We start from the raw sequence: 19,335 nt of genomic DNA, 5'->3' as shown, positions 1-19,335 counted from the left end.
CCTGTCACACTGCTTTGTGCGGAGCTCTGAGGGGCACGAGCCAGGACACCAGGCCGAGCAAAGGGCACAGGCCGGGCGTTCTCCGGCTATTCGAGGGCAGGCTGTCCCCATGACAGCCTCAGGTGCAGGAGGCAGGATGGCCTGATTCGAGTCTGCGGAAGGAGGAAGAAGCTCGTTTCCTGAGCCAGCAGGGACACAGAGGCGGATGCGGGACACAGGGACACAGGGGTGGATGCCATAAAAATATATGGCATATATTTTGAAACATGGCCGCAATTTGAATAATTAGAGTGTTATGCTGAAACTGCACCAAAATTTATCATTCCAGTGACTACAGGGAATTTTTAATAGTTGTTATTTTTATAATAAAGTTAAACTTTAATGAAATAACTGACTTTCAAACTTCAGCAAGAGGGCAAATATTCAGCCAGAGGTATCAGTTCCCGGTTTCTGCTTCTGGTCCTTTCTGGTCTCCCACAGCCCCTCCTGCATCACCCAGGTCTAAGGGGCCACCTGGCCTGGCCTGTTTTCCCTCGTCCCTCCCCTTCCCCACCCAGATCCTGCAGCGCCTTTCTGGGCCAGGGGCGGCGAACCGTCCAGAACGGGAGGCTCCTTCGCCCAGGGCAGCACCGCTCCGCCCCTCTCCACACCTGCCCAGCCCCTGGCAAAGGAGTCGCCTGGGCCTGGCCCGCTGCCCGCTCCCCAATGCCTGCCCTGTGCCTGCAACGGCGACGCTGCCAACAAGAGGTGCCAGAGACAGCGGCGCAACCCGCCCAGAGAGCAGGGTCCCACTCACCTAGGAGCGGGGGCACGTCTCTTCCGGTAGGCGATGGAGTTAAGATTGTTTCCTTATTTATTTTACTTAAAACTTGTAGAATGTCACTATTATATGAAGTACCCATGACTCTCTCAGTAAATTTGAGCAAACGTTTGTTAGTTTTTGTCAGTTTAACTAGTTCTTTTGTGTCTATTAAGGGGAAATTTAACTTCTATCTGAAATCAGTAAGATACAGAAAGATTTTAATGACAAGTGAATATTTTTTTCTCAGGGGGAACTGAATTATGAATTGAATGAATGAATTCTGAATTAAATGAATGAATTCATTAGCAAGGTAGAGAGGACACTAACCAATCGGTAGTTTTAATCAATCTGTATTCCCTCCCCCCTCCCTCTTTGTTTTTTGTTTGTTTGTTTGTTTTTGAGACAGAGTTTTGCTCCGTCGCCCAGGCTGGAGTGATGTGGAGCGATCTTGGCTCACTACAACCTCCGCCCCCCGGGTTCAAGCGACTCTCCGCCTCAGACCCCCGAGTAGCTGGGATTACAGGCGCCAGCCACCATGCCCAGTTAATTTTTGTGTTTTCATTAGAGGCGGGGTTTCACCACGTTGGGCAGGGTGGTCTCAAACTCCTGACCTCGGGTGATCCGCTCACCTTGGCTTCTCAAAGTGTTGGGATTATAGGCGTGAGCCACCAGTCCCGGACCCTCCCACCCCTCTGTATTATGACCATGTGTACCCAGCATTTAGCTCCCACTTACGAAAGAGAACATGCGCTTTAGCATTAGTTTGCTGGAAACAATGCATCCATGTTGCTTCAAATGGCATAATTTTGAGTTTTTTCTGGCTGTATAGTATTCCATGAGTCTTTATCCAGACCACCACTGATGGATGTCTGGATTAAGCCTATGTCTTTGTGATTGTGAATACTGCTGTGATAAAAATATAGCTACATGTGTCTTTTTGATAGGATATTTATTTTCTTTCGGGTATATACCCAGTAATGGGGTTACTGGATTGAATGGTAGATCAACTCTCAGTTCTTTAAGAAATCCCCAACCTGCTTTCCACAGTGGCTGAACTAATTTACATTCCTTCAGAAAGTGTATAAGTGTTCTCTATTCTCTAAATCTTCACCGATATGTGTTTTTCTTTTGACTTTTCAAAAAAGGCCATTCTGACCAGTATGAAATGGTATTTCATTTCTGTTTTGATTTGCATTTCTCTAATAAATAATGACTATGAGCACTTTTACATATGTTTGTTGGGTGCTTGTGTGTATGTCTTCTTTTGAAAAGTGTCTGTTCATGTCCTGTTGCCCACTTTTTAATGGAGTTACTTGCTGCTTGCTTGTTGATTTGTTTAAGTTCCTTATAGGTTCTGCATAATAGACCTCTGTTAGATGCGTAGTTTGTGAATATTTTCTTTCATTCTGTGGGTTATCTCTTTACTACCTTGATAGTTTCTCTTGTTGTGCAAAAGTTTTTCAGTTTAATTAAATCCCACTTGTCATTTTTTGTTTTAGTTGCAATTGCTTTTGAGGACTTAGCCATAAATTATTTGCCAAGGCCGTTATCAAGAAAAGTATTTCCTAGGTTTTTTCTAGGCATTTTATAGCTTGAGATTTTTCATTTAACTCTTTAATCCATCTTAAGCTAATTTTTGTATTTGGTGAAATATGGGGGTCTAGTTTTATTCTTCTGCATATGACTAGCCAGTTATCCCCGCATTATTTATTAAATAAAGTCTTTTTCCCATTGCTTACTTTTGTCAACTTTGTTAAAGATGTGATGGTTGCAGGCATGTGGCCTTAGTTTCTAGTACTCTAGTCTGTTCCATTGGTCTATGTGTCTGTTTTTCTACCAGTACCATGTTGTTATGATTACCATAGTCTTCTAGTATAGTTTGAAGTCATGTAATATGATGTCTCTAGCCTATGTCTCTAGCCTTAGTATTGCTTTGGCTTGGCTATTCAGACTCCTTTTAGGTTCCATATAAATTTTAGATGTTTTCTATTTTGTGCAAAATGACATTAGTAGTTTGATAGGAAAAGCACTGAATCTGTAAATCGCTTTGAGCAGTATACTCATCTGCACGCAGATGATACTCCAGTGTATGTTCTGTGGTTGATGAGTGAAGTGTATTGTAATTCCAAATGCTCAAGCCAGACCCTGCCCCCACCCAGCTCCTCCTCTGCCAGAGCTGGACACCTCTACCCAGGGGGCCTCTAGAGCCACTGGGGATGGGGCTGAGGGCCGCTTCCCGCCCCCATGCAGCTGCTGCAGGGCAAATCACCTGGCTTGGCCGCAGCCACAGGGACATCTGGCCCTGCTTCCGAGATGTGGGGAGTGCGGGCAGGCTCAGGAGTTGCCTGGAGGCTGCTGCCTGCACACAGAAGGCGGCTGCAGCTTGGGAGCCCAGGCGGGCTGGAGGTGCATGGCCTGGTCGGCCTCAGGATCGCCAGCGCGCCCAGCCTGAGGGCCCCCAGGCCGTGCCTCCCACCCACTCCTCCACCTAAGAGAGATCGGGGCCGCTGTCATGGGCACTCTGCAGTCACCCCGTGTGGGGTTGAGCGGCGGGTTCTCAGTTCTCGCCCCTATGCAGCCGCCACCGCCGGGCAGAATGCCTGGCTTGGCCACAGCCACAGGGACACCTGGCCCTGGTTCTGCGAGACTGGGAGCGCAAGCGGGCTCAGGGGTTGCCAGGTAGCTGCTGCCTGCACACAGAGGGCGACTGCAGCTTGTGCGCCCAGGCGGCGGAGCATGGTCTGGGTGGCCTCTGGAATGCGTGCGCGCCAGGCCTGAGGGCCTCCCTGGTGGTGCCACCTGCCCCAGTCTTCCTCTGCTGGAGCCTGGAGCAGCTGGAATGGCCACTCTGCAGTCACAGGGGATAGAGTTAAGTTTTCTTATCCCACACATGCACACAAAAACGTAACTATTCTGTGAGGTAATTAACATGTTCATTGACTTCGTTTTTGTAATAATTTCAGAATGTGCATATAAACGCATCACATGTACAATTTTTATTTCTCTATTACACCTCAGTAAAGCTGAAATAATTAACAGGATTGAAAGGATAAACCCACAGTTCCATAGTCACAGTTGGACACTTCAATACCTCATTTTAATTAATGGATAGAAAAACCAGACAGAAGCTTCATGAGAAATACAAGAGTTAAACAACAGTATAAGCCACTGAGAGCTAATACGCATATACAGGACAGTCCATCCAACAACAGCAGAATATACATTCCTTTCAAGTGTATATGGAAGTTCTCTAGGATGGGCCATATCTTCGTCCACAAAATATGTCCTAATCATTTTTAAAAGTTTGAAATCATACAAAATATAATTTACACCCACAATGGAAGAAACAACAGATAAATAAGTGAAAACTGGAAAATTCACGAAAATGTGGAAATTAAACAATACAGTCTTCAACTACCAGTGAGTGAAAAAAATAAATCACAAGCAAAATTATAAAATATCTTGAGATAAATTAAAATAAAAACAAAACATACCAAAACTTATTGAATGCAGTGAAAGTAGAGTTCAAAGGAAAATGTATGGATATAAACAACTACATTTAAGAAAAATCTCAAATCAACATCCTCACTCTATACCTAAAGGCAGTGGAAGAAGACAAAAGAAGACTAAATCCAAAGCTAGCAGTATGAAAGAAATAATAGAGGGTATAATTAGAGCATAAATCAATAAAATAGAAGTTTGGAGAGCAGTAGAATGAATAAACATAGATTATTTGAATGATCAAGCCTTTCACTATATTGACTGAGCAAAAGATGGAAGACTAATTATTAAAATAATAAATGAAAGCAGAGCCATTACTACCAACTTTACAGAAATACAAAAGGATTACAGGAGTATACTGTGAACAACTGTCTAACAACAAATCAGCTGCCCTGGATGAAATGGACGAAAGACACAAACTACCAAAGTGGCTCAAGAAGAAAGAGAAAATCTGAATAGACCTATAACCTAGGAGATTGAATTAGTAATCGAAAGTGATTAACAAAGAAACATTTATGACCAAATAGCTGCATTAACTGGTGAGTCAACCTAACATTTAAAGAAGAATTAATACCATTTCTTCTCAAACTCTTCTGACATAATATATGAAGAAGGAATACTTGCTAATTCATTTTTTGATAACAGCATTATCCTTATACCAAAGCCAAAGAGAGCACAAAAAAGAGAACTACAGCACAATATCCCTTATGAATATATAAGCAAAAATCTCAGCAAAATACTAGCAATACTAGCAAAATACTAGCAGCAATACTGTATAATCAAAGGATTGTAAACTTTCACCCTGTGAGATTTATCCCGAAAATGCAAGGGTGGCTCAACATATAAAAAATCAATCAGTGTAATATACTCTAACAGTAAAATGAATAAGCACGTGATTATTTCAATTGATGCAGAGAAAACATTGATGAAATACAACACCCTTCTATAATAAAAATACTCAATAAACTAGGCATAGAAGGGATTTTCTGCAACATGACAATAGGATGTACAAAAACCCAACAGTTAATATCATGATCAATGATGAAACACTGAAAGCTGTTTTCCTAACATCTAGAACAAGACAAGCATGGTGCATTTGCCACTTGTATTCAACGTAGCACTGGCAATTTTAGCCAGAGCAATTAGGCAAGACAAATAAATAAAAGGCATCTAAATTAGAAATAAAAAAGAGAAGTAAAATTATATCTACACATGATCTTATGTGTATAAAGCTCCAAATAAAACACAAAACCGATTATAACTAATAAAAGAGGCAGGATGCAAAACAAACATAGGCAAATGAGCTATATTTCTATATAGTTGTAAAGAACTATGAAAACATTTTAAAAATTCCATTTATAATAGCATCAAAGAATAAGTTATTCAGGCATAAATCTAACCATGGTGGTATACACAAAACTTTGCTGAAAAAAACGAAAGAGAGTGGAAATAACTGGAAAGACATTCTGTGTTCACGGGTTGTAAGACAATATTGTTAAGATGACGATACCATCTAAAGTAATCTACAGATTCAATGCAATACCATCAAAATCCCAAAGGCATTTCTGTAGAAAGAAAGAAACTCATTCTACAATTCATACAAAAATTCAAAGGATCTGACAGACAAAACAGTCTTGAAAAAGAATATTAGAAAACTCACATTTTTCAGTTTCACAGCCTACTACAAATCTACAGTAATCAAGAGAGTGTGGTACTTGCATAAGACTAATAAACTTTTAGACCAATACAATAGAACAGATTTGAGATCCTACAAATTAGTGCTCACATATATGGTCAATGACTGTTCAACAAGCTGTCCAAGTCTAGTCAAGGGAGGAAAGAACAGTCTCTTCAACAGCTGGATGTCAGTGCACAAGAGAGAAGTTAGACCCCTACCTTGCTGTATACACAAAAATTAATTCTAAATTAATAAAAGACTTAAATGTAAGGACTAAAGTATGTAACTCTTAGAAGAAAACACAAGGTAAACCTTTATGACCTTTGAGTTTTAAGTGTATTTTGAAATATGACAGAAAAGCACAGATAACAAAAGAAAATACACGTAAATTAGATTTAATCAAAATAAAAAACCTTTATGCATCAAACGATACTATCAAGGGAGTTAAAAGACAACCCATAGTATGTGAGAAAATACGTATCTGATAAAATCAAAGTGTGTATCTGATAAAAGCTTAATATCCCACAACTCAACATCAGAATTTCTAACATCCCAATTAAAAAGTAGGGAAAGGACTTGAATAGACATTTCTCCGAAGAAGATACACAAATGTCTAAGACGCACAAGAAAAGATGCTAAACACCGTTATTCATTAATAAAATGCAAGACAAAACCCAAATGAGATGCCACTTTGCATCCACTAGTAAGGCTTTCATAACAACGACACAGAAAATCAGTGTTGCTAAGGAGGTGGAGAAATTGGAGCCCTCATGAACTGGCTGCTAGGAATAGAAAATGATGCACTTGCCGTGGCAAACAATTTGGTGGTTCCTCACAGAATCACACAGAGAAACAGGAGCTGCTGGCTTCCGGGTTCTCCTGGGCTGGCGCGGTACGTCCGGGAATCGCAGGCGCGCATCACTTCCCACCTGAGGGCCTGCCTGGCCATGACTCCCGCCCCTCTTCTCCTCGGAAGAGAGGTCGGGGCCGCTCCAGGGGCCGTCTGCAGCCACCGGGGATGGGGCTGATGGTCGGTTCCTGCCCGGGTGCAGCCGCCGCCGGGCAGACCGCCTGGCTTGGCCGCAGCCACGGCGACATCCAGACCCGGGTCTGCGAGGCTGGGCGCGCCAGCCAGCTTGGGAGTTGCCTGGCGCCTGTAGCTGGGCACCCAGGTGGTGGAGCATGGCCTGGGCGGCCTCTGGATCGCGAGTGCCCCTGGCCTGAGAGCCCGCCAGACCCTGCCCCCGCCCGGCTCCTCCTCTGCCAGAGCTCGACACCTCTAGCCAAGGGCCCTCTGCAGCCACGGGGGATAGGGCTGAGGGCCGGTTCCCGCCCCCGTGCAGCTGCTGCAGGGCAGACCGCCTGGCTTGGCCGCAGCCACAGGGACATCTGGCCCTCGTTCCGAGATGTGGGAAGTGAGGGCGGACTCGGGAGTTGCCTGGAGGTTGCTGCCTGCACAAAGAAGGCGGCTGCAGCTTGGGTGCCCAGGCGGGCTGGAGGTGCATGGCCTGGTCGGCCTCGGGATTGCCAGCGCGCCCAGCCTGAGGGCCCCCAGGCTGTGCCTCCCGCCCAGTCCTCCACCTGAGGGAGATCGGGGCTGTTGGTATGGGTCCTCAGCAGTCACCCCGTGTGGCATTGAGCGGCGGGTTCTCAGTTCTCGCTCCTGTGCAGCCGCCGCCGGTCAGAATGCCTGGCTTGGCTGCAGCCACTGGGACACCTGGCCCTGGTTCTGCGATGCTGGCAGCGCGAGCGGGCTCAGGGGTTGCCAGGCAGCTGCTGCCTGCACACAGAGGGCGACTGCAGCTTGGGCGCCCAGTCGGCGGAGCATGGTCTGGGTGGCCGCTGGAATGCCTGCGCTCGAGGCCTGAGGGACGCGCTGTTGGTGCCACCTGCCCCGCTCTGCACCTCTCCGCACCTGCGCCGGCGCCCTGCGCCCCCTCCACGCCTGCGCCGGCGCTCTGCACCTCTCTGCCTTTGCAAACGGCGCTCTGCCTTTGCGAGAGCGGAGCTGCCTTCTCCTCAGCACAGACCGGGAGAGCATCGTGAGGGCGGAGCTGAGTTCTCCTCTGCACAGACTTCGGAGATACAGCGAAGCGGAGCATGTTCTCCTCAGCACAGACTCGGGCGGGCGGGCGGGGGGCACCGCGAGGGCAGAGCTGCGTTCTGCTCAGCACAGACCTTGGGGGCACTGCCTCGCTTTGGGACAACTCGGGGCCGCATCAACGGTGAATAAAATCCTTCCTGTTTGCAGCCCTGAATAATCAGGGTTAGAGACCAGTTAGAAGGGTTCAGTGTGGAAAACGGGAAACCAAAAGCCCCTCTGAATCCTGCCCACCGAGGTTCTCCCCAGCCAAGGTGAGGCGGCCGCAGTGCGAGATCCACACCGGAGCCTCGGAAGACAAATGCGGCATTCCTAATGCAGACATGACACCCAAAGTATGACACCCCCATTGCTCATGTAACAAGCACCTGTAATGCTAATGCACTGCCTCAATACAAAAATATTAATATAAGATCCGCAATCCCCTCGCTGCCGTGCAGTCCAAAGACAGCGATCATAATAATCAACATTGACATAGTCAATACAAACGTAGTAATGAACCTAGGGTTAAGGTTGGTGTTAGGGTTAGGGGTTAAGTTTAGGGTTAGGGGTTGGAGATAGGGATTGGGGTCAAAGTTAGGGGTTAGGAGTCAACGTTTAGAGTTAGGGTTTAAGAGATGTTAGGGGTTAGGGGTTAGGGTTGGGTTAGGGTGAGGGTTGGGGTTAGGCGTTAGGGTTAGGGATAGTGGTTAGGGTTTGGGTCAGGGGTTAGGGGTCAGGGTCAGGGGTCAGGGTCAGGGGTCCCACTCTGTGATTTGTCTATTTACTCTGCTGACTGTTCCCTTTGCCATGCAAAAGCTCTTTAGTTTAATTAAGTCCCAGCTATTTATCTTTGTTTTTATTGCATTTGCATTTGGGTTCTTGGTCATGAAATCCTTGCCTATGCCAATGTCTAGAAGGTTTTATCCAGTGTTATCTTCTAGAATTTTTACAGTTCAGGAATTAGGTTTAAGTTCTTAATCCATCTTGAGTAGATTTTTGTATAAGATGAGAGATGAGAATCCAGTTTTATTCCCCTACATGTGGCTCGCCAATTATCCCAACGTCATGTGTTGAAAAGGGTGTCCTTTCCCCACTTTATGTTTTTGTTTGCTTTGTCAAAGATCAGTTGGCTGTAAGTACTTGGGTTAATTTCTGGGTTCTCTCTTCTGTTCCATTGGTCTATGTGCCTATTTTTAAACCAGTACCTTGCTGTTTTGGTAACTATGGCCTTATTGTACAGTTTGAAATCAAGTAGTGTGATGCCTCCAGGTTTGTTCTTTTTGCTTAGCCTTGGTTTGGCTACATGACACCCTTTTGGTTCCATATTAATTTTAGAATTGTTTTTGTAATTCTGTGAGGGATGATGGTGGTATTCAGATGGGGATTGCATTGAATTCGTAGATTGCCTTTAACAGAATGGTAATTTTCACAATATTGGTTCTACCCATCCATGAGCATGGGGATGTGTTTCCATTTGTTTGTGTCATCTATGATTTCTTTTCTTTCTTGTTTTTTTTTTTTTTTCAGAGGTAGTTTCGCTCTTGTCGCTGAGGTGGGAGTGCAGTGGTGTGATCTCGGCTCACTACAACTTCTGCCTCCCGGGTTCAAGCGATTCTCCTGCCTCAGTTTCCCGAGTAGCTGGGATTATAGGCATGCGCCAACGTGCTTGGCTCCATCTATGATTTCTTTCAGCAGTGTTTTGTAACTTTCATTGTAGAGGTCGTTTGATTACTTTGCTAGGTATATTCCTAAGTTTTGTTTGTTTGTTTGTTTTTGTTTGTTTGTTGCAGCTATTGTAAAAGGGGTTGAGTTCTTGATGTGATTCTCAGCTTGGTAGCTGTTGATGTATAGAAGAGCTACTGATTTGTGTACATTAATCTCGTATCTGGAAACTTTGCTGAATTCTTTTATCAGTTCTAGGAGCTTTCTAGAGGAGTCTGTAGGGTTTTCAAGGTGAAAGATCATATCGTCAGCAACCAGTAACAGTTTGACTTCCTCTTTACCGATTTGGATTTCCTCTATTTCCTTCTTTTGTCTGATTGCTCTGGCTAGGACTTCCAGTACTATGTTGAAGAGGAGTGGTGAGAGTAGGCTCTTCGTCTTGTTCCAATTCTCAAAGGGAATGCTTTCACCTTTTCCCCATTCAGTATTATGTTGGCTGTGGGTCTGTCATAGATGGCTTTTATTACATTAAGGTATGTCCCTTGTATGCCTATTTTGCTGAGAGCTCTAATCATAAAGCAATGCTAGACTTTGTCGAATGCTTTTTCTGCATCTGTTGATAAAATCATGTGTTATTTTTTTAATTCTGTTTATTTGGTGTATTACATTTATTGACTTGCATATGTTAAACCATTCCTGTGTCACTGGTATGAAACTCACTTGATCATGGTGGATTATCTTTTTGATATGTTGTTGGATTCAGTTAGATAGTATTTTGTTAAGGATTTTGGCATCTGTGTTCATCATGGATATTGGTCTGTAGTTTTCTTTTTTGGTTATGTCCTTTCATGGTTTTGGTATTAGGATGATGCTGGCTTCATAGAATGAATCAGGGAGTGTTTCTTCTTTCTCTGTGTTGTGGAATAATGTGAAAGGATTGGTATCATTTCTTCTCTGAATGAAAGAAAATATTCTTTGAATGTCTGGTAGAATTCTGCTGTGAATCTGTCTGGTCCTCGGCTTTTTTTGTTGGTAATTTTAAAATTACCATTTCAATCTTTCTGCTTGTTTTATTGGTCTGCTTGGGGTATCTACTTCTTCCTGATTTAAGCTAGGAGGGTTGTATTTTTCCAGGAATTGATGCAACTCTTCTGGGTTTTCTAGTTTATATGCCAAAAGCTGTTCATAGTACCCTTGAATAATCTTTAATATTTCAGTGGTGTCAGTTGTAATATCCCCTGTTTCATTTCTTAGTGAGGTTATTTGGATTTCCTCTCTTTTTTTCTTGGTTAATCTTATAATGGTCTATCGATTTTGTTTATCTTTTCAAACAACCAATTTTCTGTTTTATTCATGTTTTGTATTTGTTGTTGTTGTTGTTGCTGTGTCAATTTCATTTAGTTCTGCTCTGATGTTGGTTATTTCCTTTGTTTGCTGGGATTGGGTTTGGCTTGTTCCTGCTTCTCCAGTTCCCTGAGATGTGAACTTAGATTGTCTGTTTGTGCTCTTTCATACTTTTTGACATAGGTGTTTAGGGCTACAAACTTTCCTCTTAGCACTGCCTTTGCTGTATCCCAGAGGTCTTGATAGGTTGTGTCATCCAGTTCGAAGAAATTTTTTCCATTTCCATCTTGATTTTGTTTTTCACCCAGTGCTCATTCAGGAGCAGGTTATTTAACTTCCATGTATTTGCATGGTTTTGAAGATTCCTTTTGGAGTTGATTTTCAGTTTTATTCCACTGTGATCTGAGAGAGTGCGTGATACAATTTCAATTTTCTTAAATTTATTGAGACTCGTTTTATGGCCTATCATATGGTCTATCTTGGAGAAAATTCCATGTGCTGTTGAATAGAATGTATATTCTGTAGTTGTTGGATGAAATGTTCTTATATATCTGTTAAGTCCTTTTGTTCCAAAGTATAGTTTAAATCCAGTGTTTCTTTGTTGACTTTCTGTCTTGATGACCTGTCTAGTGCTGTCAGTGGAGTAATGAAGTCCCCCACTATTATTGTGTTGCTGTCTATCTTATTTCTTATGTTTACTAGTAATTGTTTTATAAATTTGGGAGCTCCAGTGTTAGGTTCATGTATGTTTAGGATTGTCATGTTTTTCTGTTGAATGAGACCTTTACCATTAGATACTGTCTGTCTTTGTCTCTTTTAGCTACTGTTGCTTTAAAGTTTGTTTTGTCTCATATGAGAATAGCTACCGCTGCTCGCTTTTGGTGTCCATTTGCATGAAATGCCTTTTTCTACCACTTTCCTTAAGTTTATGTAGGTCGTTATGTGTTAGGTGAGTCTCCTGAAGGCAGCAGATAGTTAGTTGGTGAGCTCTTATCCATTCTGTGGTTCTGTATCTTGTAAGTGGAGCATTGAAGCCATTTACAACCAACATTAGTATTAAAAAGTGAGGTACCATTGCTTTCATCATGCTCTCTGTTGCCTCTGTACTTTGTTTTTGTTTTTTGTTTTTGCTTTTTAACTTGTATTTTTGTTTTATAGGTCTTGTGTGATTTATGCTTTAATGAAGTTCTGTTTTGATGTGCTTCCAGGGTTTGTTTCATGATTTAGAGCTCCTTTTAGCAGTTCTTACAGTGCTGGTTTGGTAATGGCAAATTCTGTCAGCATTTGTTTGTCTGAAAATGACTGTATCTTTCTTTCATATATGATGTTTAGTTTTGCTGGGTACAGAATTCTTGGCTGATAATGGTTTTGTTTGAGGAGGCTGAAGAAAGGGCCCCAATCCCATCTAGCTTTTAAGGTTTCTGCTGCAAAATCTGCTGTTAGTTTGATAGGTTTTCCTTTATATGTTACCTAGTGCTTCTGTCTCACAGCTCTTAAGATTCTTTCTTTTGTCTTAACTTTGGATAACCCAATGACAATGTGCCTAGGCTAAGATCTTTTTGTGTTGAATTTCCCAGGTGTTATTTGTGCTTCTTTTATTTGGATGTCTAGGTCTCTCACAAGGCCACGGAAGTTTTCCTTGATTATTCCCCCAAATATGTTTTCCTAGCTTTTAGAATTCACTTCTTCCTCAGGTACACCAATTAGTCTTAGGTTTCATTGTCTTAGGCCCCACCACTGGGGAGGCTACACATGACATGGGATGTGGGCCATCGGTCAAAGGGCGCAGAGATGGGGCGCTGCCAGGGGAGCCAAGGAGGAAAGAGAGCACTTTCCAAATTGTCTTCCAGGGTTTCAATGTGCATTTTATTATCTCAGAATCTGTCGGGAATAATACTAGGGAGCTACCTTTCCCTGGAGATGGGTCTTGTCAGTGGAGTGAGATAGGCTGGGGGGAGGAAGAGGAATGGGAGGCTCAGTTTATAAATATTAAGATCAGAAAGGGTGTGCTGCTGGCAGGAGCAGAGGGAGTCTGGAGATTTGGGTGGCTGCCGTTGGTAAGTGGTTGCAATCCAGAGAGTGGGATTGAGTTCCTCCCTTGTCATGTTAGCATCCCATTTCCTGGGCGCAGGTCTAACGCCCTGCAGGTGGTCATTTCACTCATGGTGGCTTTGTCTCTCTTCTGCCATCTCCAGACTCAGCTTCGCACTCCAGGGCTGCGTACCACCAGCCACTGTCATGTTAACCCCTTCCCAGGCCAATGTGTCCTCGGCCTGGAGCCCAATCTGCTGGACAGCCTGGGACCGTCCATTTTCGGGATGGTGGGCAACCTGGTGGCCATCGTGGTGCTGTGCAAGTCGCGCAAGGAGCAGAAGGAGACCACCTTCTACACAGTTATGCGGCTGGCCGCCACCGACCTATTGTTCACTTTGCTGGTGAGCCAGGTGACCATCGCCATGTACATGAAGGGCAGGTAACCTGGGGGCCAGCTGCTGTGTGAGTACAGCATCTTCAGCCTGTTCTTCTTCAGTCAGTCCGGCCTCAGCATCGTCTGTGCTGTGATATCTATACAGGTAATTTGTGTTAGACATTCTTAGAAGAGTTTCAAAAGTTTTATGTTTTTATCTGGGTTATAAACAGAGTCCTCAAATGCATACAAAGGAAATCATGCCATGATTGAATTTCAGCAGGAATAAGTTTATTTTACCTATTCAAAGTTAAAATACTTTTGTTGTGTTTGAAAATGTGTTTTAAAGATATGTTTTTGAAAAAAGTTTAAGTAAATATTTAATCATGTCCCCTTTTCTATCCCAAGAAATAATTTCATATATAGTTTATTTAAATTTTTTAACAAAAATGTAGCATAATTTTTTTAAATTGTATATTTTATTTAACCCAATATATATCCAAAATAATGGGTCAATATGTAATCAATATAAAAATTATTAGAGATAGTTTGCATTCTTTTTTCATACGAAATCTTTGAAATCCATTGTGTATTTTACATTTTAGGATGTCTCAACTCAAATGTGAAATTTTCATGGAGAATATTTGAACTGTATTTAGATTAATACAAATTGCAGTTAAAAAGTTTAATATAGATTTACCAGGGGGCGTGCAGCCCGCTTGCCAATCAGATCGCTGCGGAGCGGTCCCGCAGCCAACCCCCGAAGAGCAGCCTGCTGGCTTCCCCAGCGCCCAGGAGTTGGGGATGTCCTACAAACCTACCACCCCTGCCCCCAGCAGCACCCCTGGCTCCAGCACCCCTGGGCCAGGCACTCCGGTCCCTACAGGAAGCGTCCTGTCGCCGTCGGGCTCAGGGCCGGGAGCCACTGCCCCTTGCAGACCGCTGTTTAAAGACTTTGGACCGCCTACCGTTAGTTGTGTGCAGGCCATGAAACCACCTGGTGCCCAGGGCTCCCAGAGCACCTACACGGAACTGCTGTTGGTCACAGGGGAGATGGGCAAAGGGATCCAGCCCACCTATGCTGGCAGCAAGAGCGCCGCGGAGCGCCTGAAGAGAGGTATCATCCATCCCTAGTCAGAGTGCCTGGTAGAGACAGAGAGGAACGCCCACACTTAACAGGAAGCTCCTAGGCCTCTGTGTCTGGACTTCAGAGCACCTGCTTCTCCCTGGCCTTCATCCCTAGTTGCACTAACCATCCTGGACTTCCTGTCCTGTGTCCCTTGATGGGTGCCCTCCAGGAATCAAGGGGCGGTTCTCACTCCAGGTGGCAGCACTAAGGACCCCCCACCCCATCCCACCCCGCCAACGCAACAAGAGTTAGCAGCGAGGTCCCCGTGAGTCCCACCCATGACCTGCCGACAGTGTTGCCCACTGGAACTTTCTGTGGCCCCCACCACTCAGCCCTTTCCACACTTGTCCGGAGCCTCCTTCTCCCTCAGCACAGCTCAGGCCTCAGGCCTGACACTTCCCTGCCTTGTGTCTTTTGCTAAATATGACCTTTCTATATTAATAAAAGATGCTTTGGAGTTGTGCTCTCTAAAAAAAAGTTTAATATAAAGGAGAAATAAAAGGAAATTTAGCAAAGAAATATATAGATGAATATTTAAATACTCAGAGGTGACATTACTACCAGACATAATGAGATTATCAGATGTTTCATTTACTTATGATTAATATGTTTGTATTTATTTTTTATTCATTTTATTTTATTTATGTATTTATTTATTTTTATTATACTTTAAGTTCTAGGGTACATGTGCACAACGTGCAGGTTTGTTACATATGTGTACATGTGCTGTGTTGGTTTGCTGCACCCATTAACTTGTCATTTACATTAGGTATTTCTCCTAATGCTCTCCCTCCCCCAGCCCCCCACCCCATGACAGGCCCCAGTGTGTGATGTTCCCCTGCCTGTGTCCAAGTATTCTCATTGTTTAATTCCCACCTATGAGTGAGAATATGCAGTGTTTGGTTTTCTGACCTTGCGATAGTTTAAACAAACTAGGAAGTTCAGAAGTCACTTTACAAGAGAAATAAAGAAAAATAAAGTATTAATGACATTGGTAACAGAATAAAAATTAGAGTTAGACAAAGTATTAACAAGCAAGCTTATATATTTATAAGAGATGGGAAAATATTAGAAAGGAATAAATCATGTCTTGTCAACATGAAGAAAAAGTGTATTTTTTGTTAACTTATTATTGTGTTTCCTTGTATAATTTTCACTTGGTTTTGTTGGTTTTACTACTTGCTTCATTCTTTCAAAAACTACATCTTCATAGATCATTTCAGCTTTTGCTATGTGGGCAGAATTATAAAACCCAATTTCAAAATTTCAACTCAACGTTGTCAGCATTTTTCTTTGGGCTTTTTATTGAAAAAAAACCTAAGTAATTGTGTGTGTGTGTATTTTAGTATTACCATGAATGTAATAACAATAAAATCAAACAAAAACAAGTGGATATGCAATATGTTGGACTAGCATCTCAAATATGAAAAAGGCATTGCCAACAGTGATATGATTTTTTTTCAAAATGGTAAGCTTTTTAAAGTATAATCTTATTTTAACCTAAAATCTTACTATCAGAAAATGCAGTGTACATTAAAATGTTCTGAAATGCTTTATTCACATTTATTAAATGGTTGTACTCACTCAAATATCTACAAATTGGTTTTTCACTTATGTAATTATCTTATAGAATGTTCAAAAGTCATGCAGAATGTGAGATAATTTTCTATTGAATATGATTGTTTTATCATCGCAAGACATCAAACATCCCTGTTTCCTGCCAAATGAATGTACAATAGCAATAAATGTAAAGATGTGTTTTTTGGAAAGGACACATTTTTGAGTTATAAAACAAGGATTTTAAAACTTGAATTGTTACAGTGAGTATGTCTTAATATAGGCTACAGTCACTTTAGATAAAAAATTACTTCACATCTATTTTCAATATTACTTAAAGATGTTCATTTAGTGGCAAATATTTTTTTTTTTGCCTAGAGGCAGATATTTTGTCACATGGCTATTTATGAAACTGTATTTAAATGCATGTACACATATAAAAGCTGCCACTGTGGCTGTAAACTATTACAAGTTATCAAGATTAAAAAATAAACAAAAAAAAATTCAGTTTTTCTATGAAATGTCTTTACTCGATTCCAAATTTAGAGGTTTAAAATGCTTCACATTAATAAAACCAAGTGTTTTACATATTTCAGTTGGAATGGCATTTGTCCTAGTTTTATTAGTGAAGCAGCAGACTGCATTTTTTCACTCTCATACACCTTCAAAAGGTGGAGAGAAAAATTTGATAAAACTTCTAGGTCATTATCTGATGAAACACATTAAACACTAAAGGAGATATACAACTTCATTGCTTGTAAAAGACATATAAGAAGGAAACCTACATACATATATCTATCAGTTTTGTATTTTCAAGAAATATTTGCCTTAAAGTGAGCTTCATAACAGTATGTGTTCTCCAACAAAGCCAAGGAAAGTAAGTTTGACACAAGGATCTGGAAGTCTACGTGTGTGGCATAATTACATTGAATACATTCCACAAATAAGGCAGAAATGTATAGTAGAGTATCCATTATAGAGGAACACTCAATAAATATTTAATAAAGTGCTTAAAATTTCTCATTATTGACCTGAACAATGAGTATACTTATTAAGTTTGTCAGTGACAGATATTAAAAGTGGAGATTGAAGGAAAAATGATGTATAGAAGAGAGATTTTACCTTCAAAGTGACATAAATAATTTGAAGAAATTGAGGGAAGTGACTTGCTTAAATATCCATACAGTAAATATTTATTGTGTGGTTACTGTGTGCATTGGGAATTAAGCAGTGAAAAAAATACAAAGGAAAACATCAACAACATCTCTTCTATCATGGAGCTTACATTCTACCAGTAAGAGAAAGACCATCAACAAATACATATGTAGTATAACATGACTATGAATGGTATGGAGAAAAATAAGAACAGTAAGGGGCATGTGGGGACCTGGGGATTTATTTTATATAAGGATAGACAACAAAGGCCTCATTACTAAGTAATTTTACTCAATCCTTTTTTCAATTTATTTATTTGTTGATTCCATAATACTTATTTATGTATTTATGTATTTTTAATTTATTTTTTATTTTTAGAATCAGGGTCTTACTCTGTCACCCAGGCTGAAGTGCAGGGGTGTGATCATAGTTCACTGTAACCTTACTCCTGGGCTCAGTAGATCCTCCCATCTCAGCCTCCCAAGTATCTTGGTCTACAGGCACCTGCCACCATGCTTGGCTAATTAAAAAAAAAAAAACTATTAGAGATGGGGCTGTGCTATGTTGCCCAGGCAGGTGTCAAAATCTTGGCCTCAAGCAATGCTCCTGCTTTGGCCTGTCGAAGCATTGGGATTATAGGCATGGGCCACCGTGCCTGGCCCTGTAATATGTGTTTAGCGTATACACTGTGATAGGCACAAGAAAGTCTCTGATAGTTCAGTAAAAAACTGCAATGATGTCTGCAACAGATAATTAAGTTTGGCCACGATTCTTTTGAGTGTCATAACACTGTCCTAAGAAAATGTCTATATTTCCACTTTACTGGGTCTGTGAAACTCAAACTCAACGTTAAAAAGCTCTGATTTTTGGTTGAAATCATAATCCAACTAAAAGCCAGAAATGTGGAGCCATTTTTTTTTATTTTAAGTGAATCATAAGCAGTCTTGTATTTAAGACAGATAAAATTATTGTACAGTATTATATTTTCTGTACTTAAAATGAGAGAAAACCACGAGGATTGTTAATGTTTGAAAAAAGAAGGCATCTATGAGGAAGCTTTATATTGGTAGAAAGTGTGAAAGGAAAATAAAATCTCAGGACCCCAAACTCACTATGACAAAGGAAAATTAAGCTTGGAACCTGAGTCATGCAAAAACTGCCATCCTTTTGTTCCCAAACAGCTGTAATTTCATATGCTTACTTTAACTTATGTAAAATGTAGATTTACTGAGAGAGAGGATGAATGCACAACTGACTCCTTCCTCCTGTTTTTGCCACATGTAACATATAGATTCACTGAGCACTAACCAGAGCCTCACAAGAATGTAGCCGTTAGCTTCCTTGCCTTCCCTCTCTCCTTCTTTTCCTCCCCTGGTTTAATTTCCTGCCTGCTTCCTCTTTCTCCTTTAAATATTGAAGTTCCCAAAACCCTCTTTAGAAAAAGCACAGGACATTGCCTACTTGTGACTTGTGATTCTTTTTCTCAGGTGTATCCTCCACCTTGCAAAGCAAAATCTCTAAATCACTTGAGATCTGCCTCATTCACTTATTGGTTTACAAAAGGAAGTTGGAAACAACCACTCTTCTTGCAATGCACAAATGACTGTTTTATAGTAACTTTATTGCCTATGCAATCAATCACGTATTTGATATAATTATAGTATCAGATGATAAATGTAGATGTAAAAAATCTATCTGTAAAAGTGACTTTTCTTATTTCTCCTCTCTCCTTTCGTCCCCTACTGTGCTTTGAATTCTTTATTTTCATATTCACTTTGCTGGCTTCGGATCATTTCCAAACCTACTCTAATGGTAGCATGATAGCATCCAGTGAGTTTGTTGTTGTTGCTGTTCTGATAGGACCATAGACTTTCACATCTAGTTGTGATATCACATGCTCACATTGTCTAACTACTTCATTTTACAGTTAAGAAATTGAGACACAAGGTAAGGTGACCTGCCCAGTTCCAATCCAATATAATAAAAGAATGGCTAATATTTAATAAATAATATGAGT

General features: G+C 41.6%; 2 protein-coding genes and 1 pseudogene across 2 annotated transcripts; 1 reads left to right on the top strand and 2 right to left on the bottom strand.

Annotated features, from left to right (window-relative positions):
* Positions 1-436: 436 nt before the first annotated feature.
* LOC134757057 (mucin-19-like) lies at positions 437-3,733 on the bottom strand (annotated as a pseudogene).
* Positions 3,734-6,740: 3,007 nt separating this feature from the next.
* Positions 6,741-7,548, bottom strand: LOC134757039 (uncharacterized). The gene has a single exon (XM_063697636.1). The coding sequence runs from the start codon at positions 7,484-7,486 to the stop codon at positions 6,764-6,766; it is 723 nt and encodes a 240-aa protein (XP_063553706.1). The 5' UTR covers positions 7,487-7,548; the 3' UTR covers positions 6,741-6,763.
* Positions 7,549-14,101: 6,553 nt separating this feature from the next.
* On the top strand, positions 14,102-14,722 carry LOC134757038 (cyclin-dependent kinase 2-associated protein 2-like). Its single transcript, XM_063697635.1, has one exon. The coding sequence runs from the start codon at positions 14,282-14,284 to the stop codon at positions 14,609-14,611; it is 330 nt and encodes a 109-aa protein (XP_063553705.1). The 5' UTR covers positions 14,102-14,281; the 3' UTR covers positions 14,612-14,722.
* The last annotated feature ends 4,613 nt before the right edge of the window (positions 14,723-19,335 follow it).

Source organism: Gorilla gorilla, chromosome 14 (genome assembly GCF_029281585.2).
Source record: "Gorilla gorilla gorilla isolate KB3781 chromosome 14, NHGRI_mGorGor1-v2.1_pri, whole genome shotgun sequence".
Classification (NCBI taxonomy): domain Eukaryota; kingdom Metazoa; phylum Chordata; class Mammalia; order Primates; family Hominidae; genus Gorilla; species Gorilla gorilla.
Note: the sequence above shows the minus strand (reverse complement) of the source record. Positions and strands in the feature narration are given on the sequence as shown.

Coding starts and splice junctions, on each gene's coding strand:
- LOC134757039 (XM_063697636.1), bottom strand. CDS start 7,486: ATGCACCTCCAGCCCGCCTGGGCACCCAAGCTGCAGCCGCCTTCTTTG.
- LOC134757038 (XM_063697635.1), top strand. CDS start 14,282: ATGTCCTACAAACCTACCACCCCTGCCCCCAGCAGCACCCCTGGCTCC.